This window comes from Mercurialis annua, linkage group LG6 (genome assembly GCF_937616625.2).
Source record: "Mercurialis annua linkage group LG6, ddMerAnnu1.2, whole genome shotgun sequence".
NCBI classification, from domain to species: domain Eukaryota; kingdom Viridiplantae; phylum Streptophyta; class Magnoliopsida; order Malpighiales; family Euphorbiaceae; genus Mercurialis; species Mercurialis annua.
Window position 1 is genome coordinate 10,404,131 of NC_065575.1, and position 24,966 is coordinate 10,429,096.

Consider the following 24,966-nt stretch of genomic DNA (forward strand, 5'->3'; position numbering starts at 1 on the left):
TACTGGGCTAGTGCTTCTTAAAGTAGCTATCTAGTTACATTCTTATGGTTGGAAATTTCTGTATATGGTTCAAAGTTCTATCAGAAATAAGTAAAAGAGTCTTAGGCTAATTTTTTGAGGTTATATTGTGATAAATAATGAATCGTGGCGGATATGATTTTTTTTTCTTCTAATGTGGACATAAATATTAAGTAATGTATATTTTAATTATAATTTTATGAAGGCAGGAAACATAATTTTTTTAGTATGGACAAACTAATATTATTATGATATTATTTAATAATTTAAATTTATAAGATTGGCAATTGTCATCATACGGGGATTTGGCTGCGATTGGGATTTCATCTGATAAAATTGAATTGGTTTAGATGTATAATGTTGTCATTAGGAGTTTGCACTATGGAGTATAATCAAATTCACTGACTGGGCCAAATTGAAGCTTTAGTTTGGATCGATTTGTAGTTTTTTAGTTTTAGTTATGGTTGGAGAATGTTGGTTAATTTGGTTTTGTTATAATTTGGTTATGTATGCATTTGGTTTATGGTTTGAGTAAAGCAAATTATAGTAATTCAGTTTTGATTATTTTGGTTTGATGATTGAACCGGTTGATGCACACCTTTAGTTGTCATACTGCATCTTGCAGAACATTCATCTCCAGCTAACCTAACTGCCTATGGTATCATTTTATGCTGTCATTTTACCTTATACAGTAAATATTCTTAATTCACTGGTTATAGGGAACCAAAATTGTGCATGTGCTCAACCTCTTTTTTTTTTTTTGGGTAAAAAATGCTAACTATTACCAGTAATTTCTTCCCAATTTGTGTGGTTAATCTATTGATTTTGAGCAAGTCATTATGACTAGCCAACGAGCTTTTACGATTGGTTATGTCTTAGGCTCATCTCCGGCCAATGTGAAGGGTTTTTTTTTTTGGCAATTTCTTTTATCTGTTTTGTCAATTTTATTATTAAATAAAAGTGATAATAATATATCCGAAACATTTATTTTGTAAAAATTAAAGTAAATGTAGAAAGACTGTATGTAAAAGTTATAGTAAATGCTTTTTTGAGGAAAATTATATGTTTATCTTGATTAAAAAAAAGGGGCTAGTTTTTATAATATAATTTCTCCTAGTATATGAAATCAAAATTATAGTTTAGTTATCTTTATTTTATTTTTGTGAGGCAATCTGCGAACAGACATCACATGCTTTAGCGCAAAACGTTTGTTTCATTTCAGATCATTCGGAGTGGTATTGTCAATTTCCTAAGTTTCTCGCGCTTATAACTGCTTCGGATTTGAATTAATAATATTCAAAAAAAAATCTATTAGTAAAAAAAAGAAAAATATGACTAAATTGTAATTCTAAAAGTATACAACACAAACTGTAATATTACTGACCAACATTCTTATTATGTAAACAAATCTAATATGAAAATTAAAATACTACTAAAACATACTCTTTACAAATCAATCCATATAAAAGAAAATAAAAAGAACAATCCTATAATAAAAAGTAGTAAATAAATTATATTATAAAACTAAAAAAACAATTTAGAGAAGTCAAGCATAAGATCTATATCCTGTATATTTGGTATAACTAGCGGAGGAGGAAGAAGTCTTCCTTGCACAACAACCAACAGAATACAAAAGAATGAGGATAACAGTAAAAATGGCATTAGCAATAGCCATAATTTTCCACTTATTTCTGACATTATCCACAACTCCACTCTTACACGACTCGCAATTGTAGCATAAACTCTTCTGCTCGTTACTCCATGTTCTGCAGTCACTGTTTCTCACTCCTGATCCTTCTTTAGGTTTTACCCAAAATGTTGCATTTTCATGCTCAAATCCGCATTCAATTGGTGGCTTGCAACAACCCGACTGAAAATATTTACCAAAACGAAACTCATTATTTCAATTTTCATATTAAAAAAAAAATCGGAATCCATTTCGTCGTTCTTTGTTAGGTTCTCGAGCAACACTACGGTTAGATATTTTTACGGTTACTGAACTATGTTACTTTTATATAACGGTTACTAATATTTAATCTGTTAAATTTTACTAGCCTATTATTTATTTAAAAAAAAAACAAGAAGAGGTTATCCGATCAATTAGTCAAGTTTGCGTATGCGGCTGACTTGACCGGATAACCTCTCATTATTTGGAAAATGAACGTTAGAGCATCTCCATTGCATGTTGTATTTTTTATGCTATTTTTAGCATAAAATAAGATAAAATGCTACATATAGCACATATTATTAAAATTTGCTCCATTGCAAAATGCTAAACTAAATGCTAAATTTATAGTTTTATAAGTGATTATCATTATTGATGGCAAATCTGTAAATAATTTAGATATAATAAAATTTAGCATATGCTAAACTTTCTAACAAATTTGGCACAAAGTTTAGCATATGCTAAATTTAGCACATGAAATAGAAGTGCAATGGAGATGTGCTTTTTATACTAAATGCTAAATTATAGCATTGTGAGGTATTTTAGCACTAGAGTGGAGATGCTCTTAGGTTACATTGTTTTTTACAAAGTAAACCTTACTTGGTTCATTTATTACTGTCGGATGAATTATCATCACATTCATTCAATGGTCAAATGAACAAAGTAAGCTAAAAATAAAGTTATTGTAGTTTTTCCCGAATGTTGAGTTATCAATATATAACAAACCGAAAATGTTTAACCCAACAACATTGGCTATTAATAAATTTCTAATGTATTTTTAGTTTACGCATGTGTATTACCCCACACAAAGTGCATCCATATTAGTTTTAAAAGATGATAATTTAAGAAAATCACGATTTTTTTGAAACAAATTTAATGTGCAAAATATTATGGTCAAATCTAAAAAATTATAATCCATATTATCATATAATCATAAGAGGATGTAGTTCTCTAAATATTACAACATTATCACCGCTCATCATAATCATGTGTCTAGTCTTTCAAATCATTCAAGTAAAAATTTAGATTTCTAAATGGAAATAACCACAATGTAAATAAAAATTGAATTAGAAAATCAAACAAATGAAGAGAGTTTAAATCTAACAAAGAAAAAATAAATTGCACGTACCTGTATGGGAGACAAATGCTTCTTGTAAAAATTCGAAACATTAGGATCAACACCAACATTGCCGAGACTTTTGCAAACATTTGCATCGATCAAACATGTTCTAATCGGATTCCAATTCTTACCATTCACAAAACGATCTCTTATCCATGTATTAAAATTCATGATCTTGGTACGAGAAGCCGCCCTACCGGCCGCCTCATTCGTGACGAAAATAGTAAATATTGTGAAACAAATAAGTCCGAGAATCAAAAGGAACATCACAACCAAGTAGAGAATCAAAAAAAAGTTAATCCCGAAACAAGAACCGATTAGTCCTATCAATGCTACGATAAACAAAGCGGCCCCGATTATCAACATCTCATTTTGAATACCTTTTTCGCATTGCGAATTGCTTCCGAGGAAGAAATACAAACCCATGGCGATTGCGACTAAGCCGAGGATTAATATAATGGCATTAAAGACTCCTAGAACAATGTTACTTGCACGAGTCATGGTGTTTGGGTGCCAAGAAAATGGTGTGTTTTGAAATGAAATGATGGAAAATAAAATGTTTTTGTGAGTGGGGTTATTGTTTTGGGAAGAGGAAATAAGGGAGGGAGAAACGGAGTAAAACAGCAAAGAAGTGGAGACTCTCTTCTGGATTCGTTAACTGTTTTTGGTTTAGTGTTAATTGCATAATTTCACTGTTTTATTTCCTTATTTATATGTGTTTCTATATCTAACCATTTTCCAACAAATTAATGTTATTGCTATCATATTTTTCCAATTCAAAATTTGTTGTATTAATTTTTGTTTTTTTTTTGTTTTAATTCTTATATTTGGTATGAATTACTTATTCTTAATTTAGATGAGAATATTTGATCATCAAATTTTGATATTAAAAATAAATAGAGTAATGCTATATAACCCTCCTTTTTAACCCACCTTCTTTAACCCACCTTATGTGGCATTAAAAGAGTGGATGAATTAAAAATTGAAATTTAAGATATACACTTTTGGAGGTGGATTTGACGAATTAAATGCTGTCACGTAAGGAGGGATAATGAAGGTGATATAAAATGGTGGGTTAAATAGCATTTTCCAAATAAATATCATCATAATTTTCTTTTCTAAAATATGGTTTTTATTTTCCTGACATAAATAAATTTTGTGTAAATTAAATTTATAATAAATTTCCTTAGATAAATAATTTATTTTTTAGTTACAAAATTAAATAAATTAATAAAGAAATCAATTAAAATAAATTTTACCTCGTTTATCTGTCTTCCTTATAAAAGTGTGTTTTGATTTTATTATTTTAAGTAGTTTTATTGGGTAGGGAGAGCGCTTGTGGAAGGATTTGAATCCACGATCTTGATAATTTACAGTAGTTATATAAGCTGAGTCCTAAATTTATGAGAAGTTTACGTATTTATCTACAATATAAAAATATTTGTATTTTTTAACCTCAACACAGAAAAATTAAAGAATATAACTTCTTTTCCAACTTTATATTTCTACTCTCGGTATTTAAAACTTAATGATTTTTTACTCTGTTGTCATAGAACTATCATAATATTATCATAACCTTATTATGTAAAATTATTTTATATAGTTTATCATTATTTTATCTTAATTTATTTTCATAACAATATTAGAAATATTATCATAACATTATTATAGTATACTTTATCATAATTTTATCATTAATTTTATTATAATTTTATCATAACATTATTATAATTGTCTTATATTATTATAATAAACGTAATGCAAAATTATTTTACGCACTATATCATAATCTTATCATAATCATGTCATAGTATTATCATAGTTGTATCATAACATTATTATAACCATTAATACAAATATATTTTACGTACTTTATCATATAACCTTTTTTTTATAACCTTATCATAAATATTATTATAACTGTATCATAATCGGATAATGTAAAATTATTTGTACATACTTTATCATTAAACTTATCATAATGTTATGATTATGTTATAATAATATGGATTTTGCTATGCCTCTCTTCATTCCGTTCCATCAATACATATGTTTAACATCATGATACATACATTGTTGTGAAATCAGGATGAACATTATACGTTGATCCATGTGCCTCTGTCATGATTTTTTTGTCTTAGGTCCTCTACACCTGACACGCATATTCTTGTACCAAATTTTAACATTCCGTTATCTATCCTGAACTCCGAACAATTTTCCTTTCGAACTTCATCAATTAAACATTTTGATTGAGGATCTTCTCCAATGTAATCATATCATTATGTAGTCTCAATTTAATTTAATTTTTTAGTTTATTTCACAGACAATATTATCTTATTTGCCAATGTTAAAATAAAAAAACAGTTGATATCAACATAATATCAACATAAAGTCAACATAAAATCAACAAAACTGTAGCATTACAATAATTCAGCAATCAATCATCATCAACAAATCGTTCTACAAAATAAAATAACGCAGAAACACAAGAAAAATGCAGAAATAACAGAATTTTATTCCATAAAATCACAAAATTATTCTACATAACATGAAATGAGTATTAGATTCTTTAAATATACTCTTTATACATGTTTAATGGTGAAAAAAACAGTAAACAATAACAAATTACAGATCTAAAAATGAAAAAAAAGAACAAAAAATTTCAGATCTGAAATCAAAACGATAAAAGAAAGATGACGGCGAGACGAAGGCGGAACGGCGGAGGTGGAACGGTGGAAGGGAAACGATGGAAACGGAACGGCAGAGCGGATTGGTGCAAAGAACAAAAGGTGAGTTGCGAGAGAGAAATCTGAAGAGAGGGAAAATAATTGTAATTATGAGAGTTTGTGTTATTAGGATTCTATTTATATGAATGGTATAAAAATAATAAATTTTTTTTTTGTATGGTAGTTTTAAAATGTCAAACACATATATCAGTATAAAAGTAAAGAGGAATTTGCACAAAACACTCCTTTTTTTAACTTATTTGTTCTAAATACCTCAATTTCAAAAATTTACTTTTTTACTCTATTTTTCTATTATTTTTAGTTGTACCTCAATTAGCAAAATAACTTATTTGTATTTTTACTCTCCTTTTTTTAAACACATGCATATTTTATTTTCCTTTTTTTTCTCTCTCCTTTTTCTCTTTCCTCTTTCTTCTTTCTTTTTTCGTTTTTTTCTTTTCTCTCTCCTTTTCTCTCTTTCTTCCTTCTCATTTTTTTTCTCTCACTTCTTTTTCTCTCTCTTCTTCTTCTTTTTCTTCTTCTTCTTCTTCTTCTTCTTCTTCTTCTTCTTCTTCTTCTTTCCTCTGCAACTTTTTTTTTTCTTCGTTTTTCTTAAATATGCTTTTTTTATTTTCCCCATTATACAAATGAACTACAAGACAAAAAAATTTGAATAAAAAAAGAGTTTAAGAGATAATATGATGGTGATAGATGAGAAAGTTCTTCTTCTTCTTCTTCTTCTACTTTTTTCTTTTTATGTTGTTTTAAATTATTTTAGCATCGTTTTTTGGTATTTTTTACAACTTTTTTTGAAAAAATCGTAATGTTTTTCATTAATGATATTTTGACCTGGTTTTCAAATGTTTTAAATTAATTTTAGAAATCGTTTGAAACTGTTTTCTCGAAACTGTTTTATACTGTTTGAAACCTTTGTAAACGGTTTGAAACTGTTTTATACTGTTTGAAACTGTTATTTTTTAAACTGTTTGAAAGTGTTTTTTAGAAACTGTTTTAGACTGCTTGAGATCTTTGGAAACGGTTTGCAACTGTTTTATACTGTTTGAAACCTTTGTAAACGGTTTGAAACTGATTTTTTGAAACTGTTATTTTTTATGTAAACGGTTTGAAACTGTTTGATACTATTTGAAACTGTTATTTTATAAACTATTGAAAAAGTATTTTTTAGAATCTGTTTTATCCAGTTTGAGACCTTTGTAAACGGTTTGAAACTGTTTTATACGGTTCGAAACTGTTTTATACGGTTCGAAACTGTTTTTTGAAACTGTTTGAAACTGTTATTTTTTAGACTGTTTAAAAGTGTTTTTTAGAAACTGTTTTAGACTGTTTGAAACCTTTGTAAACGGTTTGAAACCGTAATTGAAACTGTACTTGAAACCGTTTGAAACCTTTTTAATAGATTTTTAATAAGAACAAATAAATTAATAATTTACAGTTTTCTTTATTTTTTAAGAAAGTTATGATCGTTAGATTTGAGTTCGAAGTGAAATTTGAAGCTATTTGATTAGGAATTAAAAATTCGAGCGGATCGAAATTAAATTTTAAAGTCACAATAAATTTTTAAAAAGTAATGATAGAATTAGAGAAATCAATTTGTTGAATTGTTATGAGCTGAAGATTTTAAATTGAATTGTTGATTTGTTGTTTTTTTTCTCTTTAAATGAGCTGAGAAGAGAAGAAGAAGAAGAAGAAGAAGAAGAAGAAGAAGAAGAAGAAGAAGAAGAAGAAGAAGAAGAAGAAGAAGAAGAAGAAGAAGAAGAAACTTTGAATAAAGTGTGTTAGGTATAAGTGGAGTATAAAAAATAAAGAGCAGAGTAAAAAAATAAATGGTTGACACGCGTGGGGTATGTAAATCAAGTTAGAATTTTAGGGTTACTAAATGCTAATATTTTTCTAATCTAGGTAATTAGCTAATTCTCTCAAAAGTAAATTACATCTAAATGTTGGTTATTTGAATAAAAAGCCCAAAATATAAAGCCTAATAAAGTTAAGTTTGTGCTGTGGATTCATGTCACAACTAACAATAAAAAAAGTTACTAATTAATTGGCTAAACACACAAAGAACATCAAACATGGCACAAACATCTCCTTCGCCCGTTAAAATTGGCTAAACATGTTCTTCGTCCAATGAAAGAAAAAAAGAGCAGTAGATTTTAGTTTCAGCTGTTGATTAAATTGCTATTTATTTTATGTTTTATCTAAACCTACAAACATTTATATCAGTAAGTTGTTTCTCTAAATTTTGTTACTATTTCTTAGTTAATTAATTTTTATAATATTTTTTGATCGTTTCTTTAAGATTCTATAAACCTAAATCGTTTTCTTAATTGTTGCTCCATATTTTGTTAAGATTTTTCATATCGATATTAAGCTTGCCGCTTGCCTTTTTCATGGTTAAATCTTATTTTGAGCTGCTTGTAATGCATTATTTGATAAGTATATAATGTACGAGTTAATATCATTATAGTTTAAAACAAATTGTATTACTGTTTAAAACAAAGAGGCACATGATCACAGTGTTACTAATTTTGATCATAAGGTAGGTCCGACAACATTTTAGGTAGTATGATTTGATACCCATCATACTACCAAGAAAATTACGACAACACAAAGGTTCTACAACTATTTCTTGTTTCTCTGTGAAATAGTTATTGTAGTTATTGAGTAAGTAACTTTGTTGTTGCTTTCGCAGCCTGCATATTAGAAGAATTCTTCGACACAATATCTTGTAATTCACTTAGTCGGGGATGGAATGGTCAGAACCATTTCTCTGAGTGAAAAAAGCAAGATGAGGTTAGTATTCGGTTTATAATTTTCACAGATAAAAGACCAAATTATGTGGAAAATTAATCATGATTTGGTTGGATTTATTAAAAAAATTCGTCAAATGTTGTTCTGTTAGGCTTTTGGCTTGTCAAATAGAATAGCTAATCTATAAAGAATGGAATAGTCATTCTTTAGTTTTTGAGAGGAGTACTTATTCCACAAAATTATGAAATAGCAATTCTATGGAATACCTATTCCATGAACCAAAATAAGGAATTGTTATTCTATACGGAATAGTTATTTCATTCTGCGCCTATTAGATGAACCAAATATGGCTATAGATGTATGCATGATTGTTCTTCTCTTCCTTTTCCTCCATTGTAGGTATACAGCTTCTGAAGAGAAGTCTTGGTTGTAGTGTTAGTGATATGAGAAGTATGTTCATATAATGATAGGACTTTGTGATTCCATATTACAGTGAAATCATTAGAATTCATCTAGCTGACCAACTTGATATCAATTTGGCTCTTTTTTTTATTACTGGAACTGTCAATTCGATTTGTTTACATGTGGTAAGAAAAATGAGAACATGTAGCAGTCACTTATTTATCCGCGTTTAATTTACAATCGGAACTCTTTTTTTGGCTGTAAATTGATGTGTTGGGCAAAATATATGTTTTTTTAGCAGTGTATGTTGCTAGTGTAGTTGTTTCTTTGAATATATATCCACAACAAAGGTTGTATTTGCTACAACACTTTGTTTGCTATGCAACTTCTTGTGCTTGTGATTGTGCGTGTGCGTGTACTCTTGTCGCTTGTGTTTTTCTGATATTGGAAAAAGCCGAGGCAATTGCGGACGCTACAGAAAGCAGGACTAAGAATGCTGATCCGAAATAGACTCCATCTTTGACTACATAGCATTCCTGCTTTAACCATCCTTTTCCATATTCCTGCCGTCTCCCCATGCTAGTTGCTGTGCTTAATAGAATCACTGCAACCCCAAAGCTCATCCTGCAACATAGTCCAAGTGGAAACAAAATAGAATTGAAATTCTTTGCGGCATGAGTCATAAACAACTCAACCATATTACCAAATAATGCTTTACTTTAATTAACTAGGTAGATCATTAAAAATTAAAACAAATACTAATTCATTAAAGATATGTTTGTACTAATGCTTTTATTTTTACAATATATATATATATATAAAGATATTTAAGTAAATTATATGTGTCAAACTGAATAAGTTGGATGGTTAAGAATAAAAAAGAATAAAGTAAATTTGTGTCAAACTGAATAAAATACTTTTGAATCCAGCAACCTATGTATGCATATTAATAAGCTGATATATTCATTTGACAATTATTTAAAATTATTTCTGACTAAATAAGTATATTATTTGTGTGGTACATCACTTTCAAGAAAGAAAAGTAGAAATTAGGCATGTGAGTGAGAGACCTACCATGATAAAACCAGAAATGGTGTTGCAAATTCTGAAGTAAATGAATTCTTTTTGCAGCAAATTCCCAAATTACCTATGATTTGAGCAGCTATCAAGCATATCAAAGCAGCAATTCCATAGCCAAAAGCCCTACTTTCTGGCAAATAACAAAATTTATTATCCAACTTGACATCTCCCCTCTACAAAAATCCAAAAAAAGTTGCATATTAATCAAAGAAACACAAAAATAAAAGTTCATTATAAGATGAAATTACCTTGACTTTCTTGAACTCAGCAATCATACAACAAGCGAAGGAGAGCAGGCCAAGGGACAATTGAATAACAAACAAGAAAATCAAGAAACCATGTCCATGTTTTTCCATATGGATTTTTCCGTTCGAACACTCTATCCGAGTATTTATCAAATCTGTTCCTATCTAACGGAACGCTATTGGAGCTAAACTATTACCAACAACAAGAGAAAAAGTGAAGAGGTAGCCAAGAAAAAGAGATGAGAAGAGTCTTGGAGTTGACTCAACGAATAGAATAGAAAATAATTTCTTTTGTGGTAGTTGCAAAGATGCATACCATTCCTTACCTTCCTAATCATCCTCCTTCAAAAACAAGATAGCTTCCTAATTCTCCTTTAAAATTCACACAACTCACTTTCCACTACACCACTTGGATTTTTTGATCTGATCATGAGGTGTCCTGAACGGGTTCCAACTATGAAACGGCACCTTTAAGCCTTCCACATTCAGACTAATCCCCACTCGAGCCGGGTAGGTCCCTTGCGGGAGGCAAAGCTCTGGCCCCAAGTTTTAAACGGCTGCATACATGAGTACGGTTCGAACCCGCGACCTCACTTAAGCTAGAAGAGCGCCTTACCAACTCATCTACGCCTTGGGGTTACACCACTTGGATTTTATTAGGATATATGTAAACTTTTGGAAACCCGTTAGTCCCAATTTTTTTAAAAATAAATCGGTTTGCCTAAGGGTGAGTTTAATTAGTGCCTGATTAAGGATAATAATGGGTGATAAAAATAAATCCCAATAATAAGAGCAAAACTCCTCATTCCCACGACCTCACATAAAAAAATTGGTGAGAAGATTCCGAACCCCAATGATGATTTTCAAAAAAAATTAGCGGCCGACTTACTTCTAGATTTCAGAGACTAAATTAGCAGATTTTATGACAAATTTAATATATTAAAATGTATTTATCAGAAATAACATATAAAGAAGAAATAATTCGTGGATGGAAGTCTGAATAGGCGCAGGACGGAAAAAAATTACATCATATGACTCAATTTTTAAAATCTTTACGTTAGAAATCAATATTTAAAGTCTTTACGTTAAAAAAATTACACCATATGACTCAAATTTTTAAAAACTTACATCAGAAATCTCTCGTTTTAAAAAAATTGTTTAGATAGTATGCCTCAATATACCATTATTCCTATTTTACCCTTCACCTATATTCTCTTATAAAAAAATATTTCTCTCCATTCCACTGGTGTGGAGAAGTAAAAATTCAGTCATCTTCTTCAGTTGAAGAGTACAGCCAATGCAAATTTCTCGAATTCATTCTGTCATCAATGAGACAATCTCAGGCGAGTCAATAAGAATGGTGTCGATTAGAGGTGGCCACGGTTCATAACCCGGCGGTTCCGGTTCGGAACCGCCGGGTCACGGTTCAAGAAAAAGTGGAACCGGCCCGGAACCGCCTAAGAGACGGTTCCATGACGGTTCGGAACCGGACGGTTCCGGTTCCGGTTCCGGTTTAGGACGGTTTAAAAAAAATTAAAAATAAAATTAAAATTTAATTACTAAAAAATGTAATTTAACAATAAAATAACTCACAGAGATAATATTACAAGAAAATAAATTCTTTTTTCTTTTAAATTAAAATGTCAATCCAAAATTTAACTAAAACAAATATAACATATATTTTATTGTAAAAGTAAATATATTATATGGTAAAGATATAATATATATATTAAAAATATACAATATATATTTTTTATCAACGGGTTCGACCCTTGAACCGCCGGTTCCGACCCGGAACCGCCGGTTCACGGTTCAACAAATATGGAATCGGTCCGGAACCGCCCTTTATACGGTTCCGGGCCGGTTTTAGTCCGGTTCCGGGTTTGACCGGTTCTGGGCCGGGTTTGACCGGGCCGGTTTCGGGCCGGTTCACGGGCTGACCCGGCCCATGGCCACCTCTAGTGTCGATGACATTTCCCGGTGAATGCAAGGAGAAGTAAAGGATTGGAATTTTGGTTCCATTTGGAACAAAAGCTGAAAGTGTTTGAAGTAGGAGGATAAGATTTGGTGAGCTGAACAAATTACGGTGACCAGTTGATGAGCGATAGTGACGGACCTACCTTATGACCTGAGGTGGCCATGTCCCCTAAAAAAACAAACATACCCATTAGACCTGCTTCTTACTTATTTATTACCTATTTATTTGAGGGTGAAATAGCATTGGACTTAAACTTCTTGTTTCAATTTAAGTCCAATTTCTAATTTAAATTTGGGATGATGACAAAATTATTTAAAATTTTAAAAATATTTATAAAAGTATCTGTAAATTTTTTTTATTTATAAAAATATTAACTGATTTAAAATTAATTACATAACTACCAAAAAATTAAAATTATTTACAAAAATATGATGTGTATAATATCGGTATAATTATGGTATAATTTCAGTATATTAAAACTATAAATCAGAGAATTTAAAAATAGTATTTGGTTTATTATTGATATAATTTCAGTATATTTTCGGTATATCGATAATAAATTTTTATATATATTTTCTAGTTGATAATAGATATATTTTTTTTATATGTATTTTTCACTATAGTTGGTAATGAATTAGAGAATTTTAATATATTGTTAGTTTTATTTTAGTATACGATGTGGTGTATCAATGTTATTAAAAGCGGGCCGGACCGGATGGTCGGACCGGATTAACCGGAAACTGGTCAGTCATCCGGTCCGGTTAAATGCTAAAATTTTAAAAGTCAGAAAATCGGAAAAAAGCGGATCAAACCGGTGAAATCCGGTTAATAATGGAAAACGGACAACTCCGGTTTTTTATTAAAAAAAGGGAAAAGAGGAGATTTGACAACTTTAGCCGTTACTTTTGGAAAGGGACCCACTTTTATTGCTTTACTATGACAATTAAATGAAGAGGAAATTAGGCCTAGCACTGTGGAAGCCCTAAATAATCTCAATTATACTATCCGGCCCGTTCACCTACAAAAGTACTGTGCACTTTAAGTTTCTTTTATTTTTATGTTGTGTTTAATTGAAAAATACGATTTCCATTTTCTTTTTTATAATGATTCAATGTCTTAAGGATTTTTTGAAGTGTCCCATTAATTTCCTACATCTCTGTCTACTCCGTGCCGCAGCAGTCGCCGCCACCACCAAATGAGGTTGCCGTTGATTTTAATAATTCTATGACCACCGCGCTTCTATTCGGAAATTTTGAGCTCCGTCAGATCTAGAAGTGGCAAGGTTGATTTGCAGTTTTCTGTTCGTCGATTCGCCGGGTTCATATCATTGCGGCTATGTTTAATTGCTTGGGTTTTCATTTGTTACTTATTCACTGTAATATTTCTTTTTCAATTTATCTTTGCTTTTTGTAGATGTTTTTGGAATTTAATTGAACTATTTTGGTGATTGGAGGTTAGGGATATACCGCTGCACAATTAAACTAATTACAGAAAAATATGAATGAACCTACAATTTTCTGCAGTGATGTTTAGTAAGCATTTATTTGTTTTTGGTTTTCCTTAATAGATACAAAAAACTACAGTGCCAAATGTAGCTTTTTGAGGTAACATAAATGAGAGGAATGCATTGTACTATGATTAGTGACTACCTTAGCTTCAGTTGCATCTATTATGAATGTTTGTGGCTTTTGCATTCAGGGCACTTGTTAAAGTGGATTCAATAATTATTCTAAATGCTACATATATTGGATATTTGTAATTCCCTTAGCTATATGCATTGGAGTTTTGTTATGCTAGTACTAATAAGGCCTGTTTTTATACATGTATAGGTGGTCGGAGCTATTGTGATCTTTGAGTTGCAAAGAAGTGCTAAATCAGAAGCTAGAAACGAGGAAATGTTGTTAATACTGGGTCTGATTATTTTGTACCATACGGTGGCAATTTTGTAACATATCGTGCCACTCTATTTGAAACAAGAGTGGTCTATACATTTGAAGTGTCCATTGTATTTTTTTGTCTTTTGGTATAATTTCTGTTGCAACCGATGGTCTATGTAGTTGAAGTGTCGATGTAACTTTGCACTTATTCTAATAAAAATGACCTTAAAATTATAAAGAATCATACTGACTTGTGAGATGGATCCTCAAACTTAATATTACAAAAGTTGTAATCTTTTGTGTTTTTGAGGATACCCAATTGAAATTACTATCTGTTACACTATCGGTTTACTATTGATTGACTATCGGTTGATTGACGGTTTACTATCTGTTAAACTATCGGTTTACTATCGGTTGATTAACGGTTTACTATTTGTTGACTACCTATTTACTATTGGTTCACTACCGATTTACTATTGGTTGACTACCGGTTTACTATCGATTGACTACCGGTTTACTATTTAGTAAAACCAATAAACTGTTAGTAAACGGATGGTAAATTAACTTATTTTTTAGTAAACTGATAGTAAACGATTAATGAATTAACCATACGGTTAAAAAGTAAATTAATAGTAAATTTGATTTTTAAGTAAACTTTTAGTAAACAGTTAGTAAATTGATAGTAAACTTTTTGTTAGTAAACCGATAGGAGATTTACTGTATTTTTATAAATAAAAACCGTTAGTAAACTGTTAGTAAATTTATTGTTTGTAAACCGTTGGTAAACTGTTATTAACCCGATAGTAAACTTACTGGATTTTTAAAATAAAAAACCGTATTTTTCAACTCAAAAAGTGTAGTTTCGCAACTTTTAAAAGTCAAACCGTAAAAATCAATCCAAACTGGTCAAACCGTATTTTTGAGAATATTTATACACAGTATGGGTATTTTTGAAAAACTCTCTTAAATGAAAGAAATGTCACTTAGTGGGTCTATTCTCATGAAAAACCAGAAAATAATAAACTAAAATAAAATTTACACTACCTGCAAATGTTTTGTTAAAATTAATAAACATAAAATTAAACATGTTCTAATAGTATGAAATCCAATAATATTAAAATTAATCTGAATTAACATTATAAATTTGTAGGATTTCATTAATATAATAACTAATATACTATGAAATTAATGAAAATTTGACTTTGTAGTATTTTACTTTTAGAAAAATAGTAGTACTTGTACAAAATTAAAAATATATACATGGTAATTAAATAATAAACATATATATATTTTCTATCTGAAATTGTTATATTATAATTATTTTAATTTAAAAATCAGTAGTTATTTAATAAAATACGAATTAACCTCATAAATTTGTAAGATTTGATTAATAAATAAACTATTATATCATAAAATTAATTAAAAAATGATTTTAAATATTATATTACTTTAAAAAGATATAGTATTTGTACAAAATTAAAAATATATACATGAAATTATAATATAAAAATTAATTTTTATATTTTCTATTTGTTTTTTTTATATATTAATATTATTATAATTTAAAAATTATTAATTATTAAAATTAAAAAATCCGATCGAACCCGGTTGAACCGGTCCAACCGTGAACCCCCAATGAAGTCGGTTCGCTCTCCGGTCCGGTTTTAAAAACATTGGGTGCAATGTTAGTATAATTTTTATCTAACTAGTTTCGCATTACGTGCTATGCACGTGACTCGTAATGTAACTCGTCAATGAACATATTAGTAAATTTATTATAATTATATTAGTTTTTTATTTATAATTAATATTAAATTAGTTAAGAATTTCTGTAAAACTAAATATAATATATTCGGTTATTAATTTTTTTTTATACTGAATTTATTCTTCTTTTGGTTTCATAATAACTATAATTAAATAATTAACTTAATTTTATTAATAATATTTTTAAAAATAATAAAATAGAAATTTAAATAATAATATATTAATCAAATACAATATTTTAATTTTGTAGTTCAATCAAACTAAAAGATAGGTATTCCTACTAATTTGGAGACAATTTAATTATTTTTTACATACTAAAAATTAAATTGGAGATAATTTAGCTAAGTATTCTAATTAGGACTTTAATCACAATAGTGATTAATTAATTAACTAATTAGTTAATGACTATAAAATCTTTATTTAGTAGTAAACTGAAAAGGACTATTCAATAAATTTGTCTGTCCCCCCCCATCCGTGCTTTTATAGATAGTGTAGATAATAAAATTCCAGCAAATTTTAATCTGTATACTCTTGGTATATTGCTAGTATAATTTTGATATATTATTAATTTAATTTTTAGTATACGATTTGATATAATTTTGATAAATTTTTATTTAATATTAATAAAATCTCAGTATGCATAATGTTGGTATAGTGTTGATATAATGTTAGTTTATAATACCAACAATATACACTGTATGTTTGTAATTATTTTTTATTATTTGATACTTTTTTAATTATTTTTAAATCAACTATGATTTTTATAAATGAAAAAAGTCATTATATAATTTTGTAATTATTTTCATTTTTTTTGGTTAAATGGTGTAATTTCCTCTTTAAATTTCAACTAACCATGCCTCCTCAATTACATTCTTAACAATAATTATAGAAAAAATAACACGCTATATCCCATTTTTTTATAAAAATATACATTAGCATTTAAAAAAAATTATGCAGAAATCTTTCGATTGATTTATGAACTTTATATTTATACCTAATTATAATTTCAGTACCATTTTACCCCTCTTTACTTATTCCTCTGTTACGCACCACACCTTTTATTTGTAAACAACAATATACAACACCGGAGGAAGCAGAGGACGGTTGCCATCCATCGCCTCTGATCGTCGTTTATGCACCTTCGACCGCCGTTTATGCTTCAAAAGCTCGACTTCCATCGATATGCTTACACTGATTCCACTGTGCCGCCCAACAACTTGAATTGAGGAATCGCGGGCTACTGATTTAAGAAGTGTAGGGCTTTATAATAGGGGTACTGAAATACAAGGACCTTATGTGCAAAAAGTTAAAAGTGTAGGGACATATTTATGTATTAAGCCACTTTTTATTCTAGATTTATTCTTTATATATATATAGACATCTAATCCTAAAAGAAAAACAATAAATCTCAGAAAAAGAAAAAAATATAGAACTAAAATAATAATCTTTTGTACTTTCTATCAGATAAAATTTGATTCCTAGTACAACAACTAAGGAAAAACATGAAAAGGAGAATAGCAATGTCAATAAAATCAAGAATAGCAAAAATTCTCCAAATTTTTCTACTCTTTTCCATAACAGCAGTCTTGCATGAATTACAATCGTAGCATAGCTTCTTCCGATTGTTGCTCCAAATAGTGCAGTCCCTTTCTTTTATGGCTGCACCTGATTTTGGTATCCATATTGTTGCATTCTTGTATACATATCCGCAGTAAATTGGTGGCTTGCAGCAACCAGACTGTACAGGCAAAAATATGTTAATGAACTTGCTATTAATCCAAATTTAATATTATCTCCACATAATAATGAGATATAATTGTCATACATTTAAAATAAAATGTTTATCTTTCTATAATTATCACTCGTTTGCCAAATTATCATAATAATAAAAATTTGTTAATTTGGTTCATTATTTTTTAGTATTACCAAATATATCTATGCTTAGTTTTTAGTTAACGTGATGCGATGTTCTATATGCTAAATAGGATAAATTTTGCACATGATGATATATAATATTGTGGAATGTGAGCTCTAAATAAGTGTTGAATATATTTAGCATAAATTAAAATAAGGGTTAATGTCATAAAAATTCACCAATTTTACGTATTTTCTCATTTTCATACACGAATTAACACTTTTTCTCAATTTCATGCACGGTGCTGAGGTGTCACGACTCCATTGGTGTAATTCGCTGAGGTGGAGGTCATTTTACACCAATGAATGAGTGTCACCTCAGCGCCGTGCATGAATTTGGGAAAAAATGTTTGTTCGTGCATGAAAATGAGGAAATTTAAACTGCGTGATTAAAATGAGAAAATGTGTAAAGTTTGTGATTTTTTTTGACATTAACCCTTAAAATTAATAGATTAAAATGTCAAAATTTTAAAATCATGAAATATTTAGCAAACGAACTATAATTATAGACAAATACATTTCACCTATATTTAAGCAAATGTCATTAATTGTAACAAGAGTATAGCCTTCAATATTTCAGTTAGGTTGGATAGTAAAAATGATAAAATTGATACTTTTGTAGGAAATAGAAAGTAGACCGAATTAGAGGGGGTTTGGTTTTTTATTTTACCAAAACACAAAAATAATGCTTCTCTTTTACATATTTTCATAAAAGTACGAAATGTTTAAATTTAAAATCAAATTCATACCAAATATGATAAATTGTATGTTTTAACCAAATAAAAATGTATTATCAGATTTTTTTAAATAATTGTATCGTATAGAGATATTCTTTTTTCAATTTTCAAGATTGAAAACCAAAATGAACTAATTTTTTTTTATAATTATAGTTAGTTGATCCAACCCGGCCATTTCCAATTTGTGTCGCCATCGATCAATAATCTGTAATCTGTAATATGTTTTAGGGTTTTCAGGGCAACGACTTAAGTCGAAATGAATAATAACAAAATGAGAAGAATTAATAATACTTAAGAATTTGGTTTATGGATTCTTACCTCAATGGGAGACAATTTCTTGAGAAAAAAATCGCCAGCATTTTGAATAAGATTATCCTTATAAAGACGGTCACAAACTTGGTGATTAATCAAACAATTTCTAATTCCATTCCAATGATTCCCATTAGAAACCATGTTTTGCAACCATTGAGTGTAATCTCCCATACTATGCTTCTTAAACCCTAATCCTGATAAGTTCTGATTACTACCATTAGGGTTATCAAGTTTGTAGGCAAGTACGGAAAATAATGTTAACCCAATAAGAACTAACAATGCAACCAATGAATATAGCCATAGAAGAGAAGCCAACTTGTAAAATGAACCGATTAATCCGATCAATGATATCAAAATTAAAATGATTCCGATTATCAGAAGTGGTTTCTGAACAACATTTTTGCAATCGGTGATTCCATTTGTTTGGAAGTAAAGATACGAACCGATTGCAAAACAACCCGATATTAGGGCTACAAAGTTGAACGATAAGAAGAGGCAACTTCTTAGCCAAGACATTAAATGTTTTAGCTACAACTATTTTTCTTTCTTCTTTTAGTCCACGAGCGGCTCTCAAATGAAAAAATTTAATCCTTAAGTAGACTTTAATACTAATTAGCTAAAATCGACCGGAGGTGGAGAATAATCAGCATAATTAAGGCGCGCGTATGTTTTTTTTTTATTTGTGATACTTTGAAGTACGATTTGATGAAATATGTCTCCATATTATATATGATTAGAAGAAGGTAAAAGCAGCAAAAGTAAGGATGTCCTACAGCAAAATGTTAAAGATTTCTCTTTAATTTTGTTGAAATATAATGGTTAGAAAGAAGTTCATTTATTGATGGATTTGCTGAACTAGGTAGTTAGTTTGTTAACCTAATTGTTAGGAAGAGATACATTCAGCAATGTGAATACAATTTTAATATTTTTTATATTAAGTTTTAAAGTATATGTTCATTGCGATCATTTACAATTATATTCGAATGTGTTAGACATAAGGTAAACTACATTAATTTAACATTCAATATGCCTAATGACCAAAAAAATCATTATGAATGTTTATAATTGCACAATTTTGAACTATATATATTTTGTATTGTAATTTTTTTTTGATGAATTTGTATTTATTGTTGAATTTTTTAAAATTAGTAAGAACATATTAATATGGTGTGATTCTGATAATTACAAGAAAAAACAATTACTATCAAAGTAATTTTTACATTATGAGTAAGAGAAAATTAATTAATAATTTAACTATATAATTTATCCAAATGGGGTATTTTCTTTGATAAGGACCGTATGTTTGACGGTGACATTCCTTACCCGATAAATGAGCTTGTAACTCCAGTTTATTAGTTAATAAAGCTCATCTTTTCTCTCAAAAAAAAATTATCCAATTTTATATCAAAATCAAGGCCAAATAACCAAAAAAGGTCAAACCTTTCATGAAAATTCTCAAAAGTCCAAATCTTTTAATTTTATCAAATTTGTCCTGAAACGCATGATTTCATTTCAATAATGTCCAACTATGTAATTTTATTCATGTGGCAATACCACACATCAGCGCCATATAAAAAAAATTGTGTATTTGGACATAATTGAAAAGAAATCATGTGTTTTAAGACAAATTGGATAAAATTGAATGGTTTGACTTTTGTGAAACTTTTATGAAAGGTTTGGCCTTTTTTTTTGTTGTTTGACCCAAAACTAAATATTTTAATTTTTAGATTCAAGAATAGAAAATAAAAGGCGAATAAATTTTATGTATCCAATTTTTTGACCAAAATGACTAGTATGATCTTAAAAATATTTTTTGACATTTTTATCTGTTAATTTTATAATTTGTGGCAAATATATCCGGCTCTTAATTTTAAATTTATTTTAGGATACATAATCATCCTTTTAAATCCACATAATCATTTGTAAATTGTAAATAGTTTAAAATAATCATTCATGAAATTAAAATTAAAACATCACCCGTAAAAATAAATTTTAAAAATAGATTCAAAATAAGAGTTGGAATTATAACAAACGAATCAGATTGTTAAAATATTGATACTTAATTGCAAAATTCAGTCTATATGCCAAAATATCCTCCTACTTTAAGTTAATTTAGCGGATGATTACAATATTTGAGTAAATTAGATACTCCCTCCGTCCCATTTAGAAAAGGACAAATGAGTTCTGCACAAGGATTAATAAAATAAGATAATATTTTATTTTGTCATGTCTACTCCTATTAATTAGCATAGTTTTTTCTAATAATAGAATAAATGTATTATAAATTGAGTTGCATTCAATGCATATTGAAACAACTAAAAGGATAAAAGTGGAAGTTCAATATAAATTGGCACAGAAAACACGATATGGTCTTTTTAGATGGGACAAATAAAAATGGAATATGTCCCTTCTTAAACGGGACGGAGGGAGTAGTACATTGTCCAATCCAAATTTAATTTGATAAATACCGTTCTATAGTCCATATTGAAAAATATTTTTAAAATTTGGGAACAAAATTTTTTCATTTCAATATTACGGTTTCAATTAATCAAGTACAAAGCATTATCAATTGCAACTTTTTTTCTTGCTTCTGATCTTCGTCTTCCTCGCGTAGCACTCTTTCCTCCGTTTTTCTCTCTGCATCATAAGGTTTGCTACAACAGCGATGGGTTGTTGATCCATGGGTTTGATTGCCATGGCGACGACGATGGGTTATCAATTGATGAGTTTGATGGCGGCAGTGCTGGGGCGGCGATGGGTTGTAAGGTTTGTCTGGTGAAAAATGTTGCGAGTTGTGCAAAAGAGACGGAAAAGGCAATTGTTGATGACAAGGCAGCAATTATAACAGACCCAGAAACAAGCACACAGAGCCTTGTTTTCTAATCTTGGACTGGTCAAATTGGAGTTAAGGAGTTGGAACTATTAGGTTAAGGGAAGCAATTCATTAGATTATAAGTAGAGGAAAATGACAAGTCATTTTTGAAATGTATGCAAATCTTGTGGTTGATGAAATTCATTTTCAGCAAATAAATATTTCAGAGTTTGCCTTCAGTATTAATGATTATAATTTTCTTTTAACTAACAGACATGATTTTACTGTTTCTTTTGTTCTAAGACAAGCTAATTTGGCTGCTGATTGTCAAGAGCAGTGTTTTCAAAACCGGACCGGCCAGTTCGACCGTAAACCGGAGGTCAGTCCAGTCCAATTCTTTTCTCAAACCCGGATTTCCGGTTCAACCTCTTTGAATCGCAAAAAACCGTAAAAACCCAGATAATCGTTGAACCGGTTATACTATAAACTCGTCTGGTTCTATGATTAGAAGATTCAAAGTCTAAAAATCTCCTTAGTAGCTCAACGGGGCTTACAAAGGACTTTCGGGGGGCGATACCGATGAGTTTTTGCCTAATAGCTCGAGGTGTTTTCTGTTCAAAACTAAAATGTTTTGAATGAATATTTTAAACGCAAACGTGAATATTTAAAAATAAAGTTTTAATGTAAAAACAAACATTTAAAGATATAAAGTGGGCGTTTAAAAGGTTTTAAAAGGTTTGGCAATCGGTTTTGCTAAACGATTAGTATATAACTATCATGAATTGTTTTGACAATTAAGTATATACTATAAAGTGATTTTCTTTAGATAATGCAATACCTAAAATGACTTCTAAAAGAGAAGTTTGAACGTTTTTTTCAAGTTTAGAATTATTCATAAAATTTTAAAAAGAGAAAGACCATAAGTGTTATATGTTTATGTGATAACATGCTTTGTCTAAAACTAGGTTTCCGAACTAGAAGTTTATACATGAAATATGTGTTGATATTTATCTTGTTTGTTTTGTGTGTTTGATCCAACCAGCTGTCAAGCAGTCAGACCAGGATACCATGAAGTCTGTCACACATATTACAGGAATAAGTATCAGACATAGAAGTTTTGTGACTTTACGTGTTTCCTTTTGAATATCAATATTCAACTGTTTAAATCCAAAAATCACATTAAATATGAAACTTAGCCAAAAGAGATCTGTTGGAACGAGCAATCTATTGAGCAACAATAGAACTGTGTGTTTACTGATGTTAATAAAGTAGATTTAATTGTAAGTACCATAAGCATATGCATGTTAAAGTTAGGTCATATGGCAATGGCTTGCAAGTGGCCTAGACCTAACGGGAAGTCCTGCGGTAATTCAGTTTACAACCCAACAACCCTATACATAGTGAAGATGGCTATAACAAAGTTTGTGGCCCATCCTGTATTAAATAAGAAGGCATACATTGTAGTTCATACAATATTATAAACGCTAGAAAGTGACAGAACTAAGGTTTCATCTGAATCAACAAATTGGTAATATTTGTAGATACTAATGTTTTTCTGTTTATGCGATTTTGGTATTGAAATGTAAACATGTTTACTCGCTTAAAAATATTTATATTTCTAACCCCATTGTTGTTAATGTTTTTTAGGTGTCTAGCGTTAGAGTGATCGAGCTTCCATACTCTTGTTACATGGAAGATTTACCTTTTTGACATGTGCATATTATTTTGTAATCTTAGAATTCTGTAGTAGTTTTAGACAGTTGACTGTTGCCTTACCAGTAGTTCATTATTTATATACTCTGATCTGAAACTGCTGTTTTTGTATATACCATTTTGGTGGCTACATATAGGCCATTGTATAGTTGCTACCATTCTTTTACATATGTGTCTGGCTGTCTATTTTTGAGTTACGAAAACGGTATGTTTTATATATACCAGCTATATGTAATTGGTTCGCTGTATATATATTTTAATATGTTTAATATAATGCTTTTGAAATGTAAATGTGTTTGCATTATTTTATTAAACATATAATTATATTAAAGGTTGTGATGTGGTTTGACACAGGGCTGCCTATGTGATAAGGCAAATAAGTTGAGTCTTTAGTTTCTAGTGTTACTACACCAGTTTTTAGAAAGAAACATATGTTAAAAAACAGGGTTATTTCACTAGTATTTCTAGAAACGTATTTCGCTTATATAAGTGTTTAAAAACGTGTTTACATTAAACGGACAAAAAGTGTTAACGGTATTTTCTGAAAACGGATTGTATATGATATATAATCTGAATGCCCGCTGACCAATTTACGATGTCTATGTTGCTGACTCTCGTCAAGCAGGCGACGTGGATTGACCAGGGTCTTCTTCGGCTAATGAGACATCGATCCCGAAGCCTTCGGAGTAATTGTATTTGCGAAACATTTATGGAGGTTCTAGGTTTACTGGGGGTTTTACAGCTACTACTCTCTTTCCCTGACATCGGTCTCAGCTCGAAATTTCGGGTGAAATTCGGGCTGTAACAAAAATGTGATACCCCAAAATATTTAAGTATTTAATTGGACCAAGTGTCCAGTTCTGATTCGCCAGGGTGGCGATATCGGAAATAATTTCCAAGAAATTAAAGTAAATAAGTCTTTATTAGGTCGGTCTTGGGAAAGTAATTATGCGGAATTTAATATCATATTCCAATTCTAAATTTGGAATTTAAATTAAAAGGAAAACTGTCAAGAAAAGTCCCAAACTAGAGTTCAGGGACAAAAGTGGTAATTTAACCAGTTAAGTCCCGAAAAGGGAAATTATTTCGCCGAGGTCCGCGAAATGTTTTACAGTATATGTGGTAAAAGTTTCGGGTCAATCGGAGACCTATTAAAATTTGGACGCGGATGCGTTTGGACTAAATTGCAACTTTTGAAAAGTTTAAGGGCTAAAGTGCAAATTAGCCAATTAAATATCGAGAATAGTAATTAAAATATTATTGACGGAAAATAATAATTTTGAGGTAGTAGTATTTATATGGATATAAAGAATACATAGGTAATCGAGTTAAAAAGGATAATTTAACCATTTGGTTAAATTAAAAAGATTAAAAGAGAATTGGTTTAAGTTAAAGAAATGAAGGACCAAAATGGCTAGTTAGCCAAAATATACAAATATCTTTCCTTATGAACAAGGAAAAAGGAAAGATGATCAGAGGAATAAGAAATCTACAAAAGGTTTCGACGATCAAATACCATTCGTCGCGGTTTCACCGTTTCTCGTCCAAATCGAG

At 29.7% G+C, this 24,966-nt stretch overlaps 3 protein-coding genes and 1 long non-coding RNA gene across 4 annotated transcripts; 1 reads left to right on the top strand and 3 right to left on the bottom strand.

Moving 5' to 3' along the window:
* Positions 1-1,433: 1,433 nt before the first annotated feature.
* On the bottom strand, positions 1,434-3,775 carry LOC126686448 (tetraspanin-8-like). The gene is made up of 2 exons (XM_050380498.2): positions 3,093-3,775; positions 1,434-1,888 (listed from the first exon to the last, which is right to left on the bottom strand). Exons 1-2 carry the CDS (start codon positions 3,582-3,584, stop codon positions 1,565-1,567), a joined length of 816 nt encoding a protein of 271 aa, XP_050236455.1. The 5' UTR covers positions 3,585-3,775; the 3' UTR covers positions 1,434-1,564.
* Positions 3,776-9,103: 5,328 nt separating this feature from the next.
* Positions 9,104-10,946, bottom strand: LOC126686452 (protein MODIFYING WALL LIGNIN-1-like). The gene is made up of 3 exons (XM_050380507.2): positions 10,309-10,946; positions 10,055-10,233; positions 9,104-9,604 (listed from the first exon to the last, which is right to left on the bottom strand). Exons 1-3 carry the CDS (start codon positions 10,414-10,416, stop codon positions 9,358-9,360), a joined length of 534 nt encoding a protein of 177 aa, XP_050236464.1. The 5' UTR covers positions 10,417-10,946; the 3' UTR covers positions 9,104-9,357.
* A 2,295-nt stretch (positions 10,947-13,241) lies between these two features.
* LOC126686454 (uncharacterized) lies at positions 13,242-14,401 on the top strand. Its single transcript, XR_007643965.2, has 2 exons — positions 13,242-13,658; positions 14,113-14,401. It is a non-coding gene; the product is annotated as an uncharacterized LOC126686454 (long non-coding RNA).
* Positions 14,402-16,982: 2,581 nt separating this feature from the next.
* On the bottom strand, positions 16,983-19,434 carry LOC126687561 (tetraspanin-11-like). Its single transcript, XM_050382119.1, has 3 exons — positions 18,894-19,434; positions 17,379-17,662; positions 16,983-17,184 (listed from the first exon to the last, which is right to left on the bottom strand). Exons 1-3 carry the CDS (start codon positions 19,401-19,403, stop codon positions 16,983-16,985), a joined length of 996 nt encoding a protein of 331 aa, XP_050238076.1. The 5' UTR covers positions 19,404-19,434.
* Between the last annotated feature and the right edge of the window lie 5,532 nt (positions 19,435-24,966).

Coding starts and splice junctions, on each gene's coding strand:
- LOC126686452 (XM_050380507.2), bottom strand. CDS start 10,416: ATGGAAAAACATGGACATGGTTTCTTGATTTTCTTGTTTGTTATTCAA. Junction 10,234..10,308: donor CTGAGTTCAAGAAAGTCAAG/GTAATTTCATCT, acceptor GGATTTTTGTAG/AGGGGAGATGTCAAGTTGGA. Junction 9,605..10,054: donor CCATTTCTGGTTTTATCATG/GTAGGTCTCTCA, acceptor ACTATGTTGCAG/GATGAGCTTTGGGGTTGCAG.
- LOC126687561 (XM_050382119.1), bottom strand. CDS start 19,403: ATGTCTTGGCTAAGAAGTTGCCTCTTCTTATCGTTCAACTTTGTAGCC. Junction 17,663..18,893: donor AGAAATTGTCTCCCATTGAG/GTAAGAATCCAT, acceptor TTGCCTGTACAG/TCTGGTTGCTGCAAGCCACC. Junction 17,185..17,378: donor CAAATTTTATCTGATAGAAA/GTACAAAAGATT, acceptor CCTATTATAAAG/CCCTACACTTCTTAAATCAG.
- LOC126686448 (XM_050380498.2), bottom strand. CDS start 3,584: ATGACTCGTGCAAGTAACATTGTTCTAGGAGTCTTTAATGCCATTATA. Junction 1,889..3,092: donor AGCATTTGTCTCCCATACAG/GTACGTGCAATT, acceptor AAATATTTTCAG/TCGGGTTGTTGCAAGCCACC.